The 6,000-nt window shown below is 35.4% G+C and overlaps 2 protein-coding genes across 2 annotated transcripts; one reads left to right on the forward strand and one right to left on the reverse strand.

The window, feature by feature from the left end:
• Positions 1-446: 446 nt before the first annotated feature.
• LOC147535197 (3-O-acetylpapaveroxine carboxylesterase CXE2-like) lies at positions 447-1,723 on the reverse strand. Its single transcript, XM_086646580.1, has one exon. The coding sequence runs from the start codon at positions 1,619-1,621 to the stop codon at positions 605-607; it is 1,017 nt and encodes a 338-aa protein (XP_086502706.1). The 5' UTR covers positions 1,622-1,723; the 3' UTR covers positions 447-604.
• LOC147535198 (glyoxylate/hydroxypyruvate reductase HPR3-like) lies at positions 1,719-4,898 on the forward strand. The gene is made up of 2 exons (XM_086646581.1): positions 1,719-2,889; positions 4,182-4,898. The coding sequence occupies exons 1-2, from the start codon at positions 2,422-2,424 to the stop codon at positions 4,704-4,706; spliced, it is 993 nt and encodes a 330-aa protein (XP_086502707.1). The 5' UTR covers positions 1,719-2,421; the 3' UTR covers positions 4,707-4,898.
• Positions 4,899-6,000: the final 1,102 nt, after the last annotated feature.

Genomic DNA, 6,000 nt, shown 5'->3' on the forward strand with positions numbered 1-6,000 from the left:
TATAAAATGTTGGTGTGGACCAATTGAGATACAACAATAAATGTTGAGTATCTCAATGTAATCCTATGTGTCAAATTGAGTTTTGTAAATTGAGTGTTGCATTGGAGATGCTCTTAGAGAAGAGCAAGGAAGGCGAGAGGACACTATTGGGTGGGGTAGAGAGCTTAATTTTGAATATTTATTGAGATCCATATATATGCCCAAGAAAGGAGGACACCATATAAGCATTGTTTTGTGGGCTTCATTTCAATGTGGAGACCTTGATATCGATTGGTGTTTTAGACTGGTACAAAATGTTTGTACAAACCATAACTAGTACTATAAACCACTACGTGCGTCGTCGAAGTTTTATTCTTGTCATTTGGATTTACAGAAATTTTTCAATTGCCATCCATTTGAAAGTAGAGATTTATAATGAAGACAAAAATAATAATAATAATAATAAATAATGTGAAGTAAGCATTTATTGATTCAAAAAAACAAGAAAATAAAAAGTGTGAGATTCAAATATGGATCAAATTGATATTCAACTTAAGAAAATGTTGTCTTTTTTGTTTAATTCTCAATCACTCCCCATTTTGTTTCTCTGCGAATTCCATTAACTTTAGACATGAGAGAATATGAAGTCTTTTACTTTCCCAAACAGTACTTGACCTTTCTTAGGATCAAGAAAATATATCCCATGATACCCTCCTTCTACCATCCAAGTGTCAACCTTTACACCTTTCCCTTCCAACATCTTCACAAACTCAATTTGACTATCAAACAATAAATCTCCATTACACCCTGCAACCAAACACCTCCTTATTGATCCAACCATTTCTTTTTCGCCACGTGTCCCATAATCAATGTCATCCATTGGATTGCAGTAAAAATGATCTCTATTAGCTCCAATTGGCAAAGACAATTTCCACATCACATCAGTCATATCAAAGTTGAAGGTTGGATTTTTCATCAATCTCAATTCCGACCCGGTTCTCTTTTCCCCACCAAAAAAAGGTTGGTTCATTATTACCCCTGAAATCTTAATTGGTTCCAAGTCTAATTCCAATGATCTCAAACAAGCATGAAAAGCTATATTTCCACCAGCACTACAACCCATTGTGAAACACTTCGAAAAATCAGCATAGTCTCTCAACCATGGCTCACCATCAATGGAGTCTAAAGCTTGATCCCGAACCCATTTTACGGCCTCCATTGCGTCATCGTAAGCTGCTGGAAGTCGATTTTCTGGGGCGAGACGATAGTCAACGGAAACAATCAAAGCTGATAAATGGGTAGCCATGAATTTACAAAAATTGTGAACCATAGTTGTGGCAGTGCTAAAGAGGATGAATCCACCACCATGGAAATAAATTATGACAGGAAGTTTGTCATGGGTACCTTCTGGATGGGTCATGGGTCGAAAAATTCGAATAGAAGTTTCATTTTGAGTATTGAGAGAGATATCTTTCCAGATGTTTAGATCATCCGTTGCAAGAGTAGATGGATATTGTTCGAGTCGAATGAGTGTGTCGTTTGGGTTGTGAATGATTTTGAGTGCTTCATAAGGATCAATAGTAGTATCAGTAGTAGTATTGGATGATAATGACTTGACCAGGGATGATTGTAGATCAGCCATTGTTGAGAAAAACTGGTAATACCAAGTTTAGTACTGTTAAAGCCAAAAGGGGGATTGATTGATTATATATTTGTAAAGTTGTTGATTTGACTTTTTTTTTTTTCCATTGGAAGCTACATGTGAGATGCTTTGAGATATAAAATTGGGTTGGCAAAAGTGTATATTCATTAATAATGCATCTCAAGAAGATATTATAAAAGATGAATTAAACCAGTCTATACAATAGTTCTTTTATATAAAGAAAGTGATCGGGCATGAAATTGCAATCGGAAATTTAAAACTGACCTACCATCTTGACAACTCTAACTCACTAACTCTATTATTGTTTGAGGAAATGAATAAAGTAAAATTTTATGTAACTTTATATATAAAGGAGAGAAAAGATAATATCATTGTCTTTGGAGAAAGATTTTATAGGTTTTGAGATTCGAGCGTTGCTAACAACCCTTGGTTGGAAAGATTTAATCTTTTACCTTAAAAGTCAAAGAGTTCGAGGCACGCAGACAATTCAAAATAAAAAATGTCTGACTGACAGGCAATTTGGGTTGACTGTCAAAAATCGGAGATGGACAACCAAGATTGATTTGTCAGCTTCTTGTGAGAGGAAATTCAGACCTTTGATTTGAAATTCCTTCCAAAATCTGCCAAGAATTTCCTATATCATGCTGCAGCACTACTACCATGATAGGTATTTTTGTGTGACAGATAAATGAACACGTAGCCTTTCTTGTTTATTCCTTGCTCTAATTACTCACTCACTTTACTCTGTTATTTCATCAACCAAATCGATTAAACAAACAATGACAACACCAAATCAAAAAGAAGAAGAAGAAGATCAAAGACCAGTTGTTCTTACCCTTTTCCCATTCCCAGTCAATCCCAATTTCAAAGAACAATTCACTAAGAAATTCAAAACTCTCATTAAAACAGATAACTCAATCCCCCTTACCCAATTCCTAACCACAAATGCACAATCTGTAAGAGCCCTAATTTGTGGTGATGGTACTACAGCAAAACTCGAAACCCTAAATTGTTTACCATCACTTGGTTGTGTTTTGACAGTTAGTGCTGGTCTTGATCATATTGATTTGATTGAATGTCGTCGCAGAGGAATTGTTGTTGGAAACGCAGGTAGTATATATTCTGATGATGTTGCTGATTTTGCTCTTGGTTTATTAATTGATGTTCTTAGAAGAATTTCTTCTGCCGATCGTTTTGTTCGTTCTGCCCTTTGGCCTCTCAAAGGGGATTTTCCTCTTGGTTCTAAGGTAATCTCTCTCTCTCTCTCTCTTCCTATATATATATATATATATATGTCTGTATCTCGTTCTGATTCGTGTTTTTGATGATTTTGAATGCAATGAAGCGCAAATTGCGTTAACCCACATAGAATTTCTGCCCAGAGTCCGGGCAAGCTTTCTTGTTCCCTATCTCTCTATAAAGCTATCTAAAAAAAAATACTAAATTGAAATCTAAAATCTTCCCATGTCAAGTTTCAAGACCAATTTCAGTATAAAGGGCAAATACAATATGTACTTGGTAGAATAGTTGATTTGGGGAATAACATAATTGACAAGAACAATAATATCATATGACTTTGATACAATAGAAGGATAGAATTAGTTCATAATTGCGTAAAGCTGACATAAAGATCAATGAGAGAACCCTAAATAAGTTTTCCGAAAGAAGACCTAAACATGACACTAGAAAGAAACCAGGATATGGATCTTGTATTCTAATGGCTTTCTTAAAGAAATGTGGGTCTTGGACTAGCCATGATGGTTCATCACTCCCTCTCCTAAAGCTTAAATAAGGTGAATCGGTTGCGCCTAATTATATAAGATATTAAACTATGCGATGGTGTGAAATATGTTTATTGTTTCGATTTGCGCGTTCTGTCTTAGGCTAATATGTTTGTATTATTCAAATTATGTGCATAAAAGATGATGGAATAGTTGGTTAGCTGTAAATGTTTACTTTTTGTCAACTCATTCTTGCATTATAGTTCTTCAATTAACTCTTACATAGTAAAATTTACTAAGTAGAATTATTTGTTGTGAAGAGGGAGAAATATTATATTTGTTTTTTTAATTTGTTAATTCTACATTTATTATTCCCTAGAGTGCAAATTATAGTTGTTTATAAACATGGAACAAATATTTGCAGCTCTTCTTCCTTTGTGTCAATCTTACAATATCAACAGTCTTGTATATATTATATGGCTCTGTTCGGTATTCATTTCAACTTTTAGAAATATACACATTCCCCGGTATTGTTGGTTGTGTTTGTCTCTAAGTGATATCATATGAACCTATTCACAATTTGCTCACATGAATCTCACAAAACAAGGTCTGAAAAGTTCGATTTGTATGTTTGTACTTGAAAGAGAACACCGTCAAAAACCGTAACTTCAACTAGAAATATCTGCAACATTTCACAAAAATACCTAGGGCAAGAAATAGATCAAGTTTATTATCAGTATGATTTTCGCTCTCAAATGATTATTGCAGTTGACGAGTATTTAATTTATCGTTCTTCCGTGTCAATAATGTACTTGCAGTTAAGCGGAAAGAGTGTGGGAATTGTCGGACTGGGAAGTATTGGGTCTGCAGTAGCGAAAAGGCTCGAAGCATTTGATTGCATTATCTCATACAACTCAAGAAAAAAGAAACCATCTATTCCGTTCTTATACTACTCAAGTGTCGTGGATCTTGCATCTAACAATGATGTCGTCATTGTCTGTTGTGAACTAAACAAAGAAACTCACCACATCATAAACAAGGAAGTTTTATCGGCAATGGGTAAGAAAGGAATAATTGTAAATGTTGGAAGAGGAGCTCTTATTGACGAAAAGGAACTTGTTCGATGTTTGGTAGATGGAGAGATTGGTGGTGCTGGACTAGACGTATTTGAGAACGAACCTTACGTTCCTAAAGAATTGTTCGAGTTGGATAATGTTGTATTAGCTCCACATAAAGCTGTTTTAACTCCAGAATCGTTATCAAGTCTTCATGAACTGGTAATTGCTAACTTGGAAGCTTTTTTCTCCGATAAACCATTACTGTCATTAGTTAAGAATGATTGAAATTCCCGATTTTACTCCATTAAAAAGATATAAATTGTGATGTGTCTGTGAGACTTAATATCATGTTCTTGATTGTTGGGTGGGGCAGTCCACATATGAAGATTGATAGCTAAACTTTGTTTAAGTGTTTACTGTAAATGATTCTGAATTAGTTGCTCTATGTTTACATTGGAAGTACCCAAGTTATTTGAACGTGCAACTGTGGGGGGCTCCTGCACTTCTTGAATGAGAATGAAATGAACGTGCGATGTGTTAGAGGCGCCTTCGAAAGTGTTAAAGCTCTCTCTCTCAAAGCAAATCTTAGGTGGACCGTATGAGCAGAGGAGGTGCCTTTAACAAAAGAGGGGGGGAGCTTACAAAACTTCCCAAAGAACATTAGGAACACCAATGCAAATTTTCTAGTGTGGCAAGAAGCATCAGCTAGGCCATAATGTCTCGGTAAAGGGACACCTTCTATGTAACGATGAAAGGTATTGAAATAAGAATTTAGAAATAAGAAAAAATGATCAAGAAAGAAATAAAGAAAAGAAATAAAAATTAAGATGGCATAATAACATTGGGCTGTAACACCATGTAAGTTGGATCTTTCACAATTTCACCTCATTATACGTCTGATGCTATTATAGTTTCCAAGCGGTCTTTATTTTAAAAGTTGTATCATCTTTAGAAGAAAAAAAAAAACACTGTAATATGCGTAAAATTGTAACTCCTCTGGTTTTCTATGTTCTTACCCGTCGAAACCTCATAAGTTTATGTTAGATACGTAAATAAAACATATAGATGTCGCCAACAGACATGAATTATTGAAAAAATGCATTAATGATGGATAACAGACCTAAAAGAAAGAAAATGAGAATCTGCCAGAGCAATTGGGTGATTGGTGCTTGAGATTTTGATACACAACCAATGGAATTGTGGATATTGATAATGGGACAACCTCTTAAAATGTAGTCAACTGCACACAAGAGACAATGAGAGAGAGGATAGAATGGTTTTCTTTTCCCTTGAAGAGATAAAATAATGAACACACAAATATGTGAGATGAGAAAGCAAGTACTAGTGTACAATGAAAAAACAAATCTAAATGGGATTATTCTTGTTCCCCATTATCCTATATTAATGACCCACCAAACATCCCCTTCTCAGGGTAAATGGCACTAAAACTCCATCCCCTTAGAGCAACTCCAACGTGGGGCTCGGGCTCCCAATTTTGGGAGCCCCTGAATTTTGGGAGCCCCGGGGCTTTCCTCAATTCCAACGTTGGGCTCCCAACCGGGGCTCCCAAATCAATATA

The sequence above is a fragment of the Eschscholzia californica genome, unplaced genomic scaffold (genome assembly GCF_041429995.1).
Source record: "Eschscholzia californica isolate CP2 unplaced genomic scaffold, dmEscCali1.0.p SCAF_6, whole genome shotgun sequence".
NCBI classification, from domain to species: Eukaryota; Viridiplantae; Streptophyta; class Magnoliopsida; order Ranunculales; family Papaveraceae; genus Eschscholzia; species Eschscholzia californica.

Bases quoted from the DNA above. Each gene is read 5' to 3' on its own strand.
- LOC147535197 (XM_086646580.1), bottom strand. From the start codon at position 1,621: ATGGCTGATCTACAATCATCCCTGGTCAAGTCATTATCATCCAATACT.
- LOC147535198 (XM_086646581.1), top strand. From the start codon at position 2,422: ATGACAACACCAAATCAAAAAGAAGAAGAAGAAGATCAAAGACCAGTT. The intron at 2,890-4,181 runs GTAATCTCTCTC...ATGTACTTGCAG, and splicing joins ATTTTCCTCTTGGTTCTAAG to TTAAGCGGAAAGAGTGTGGG.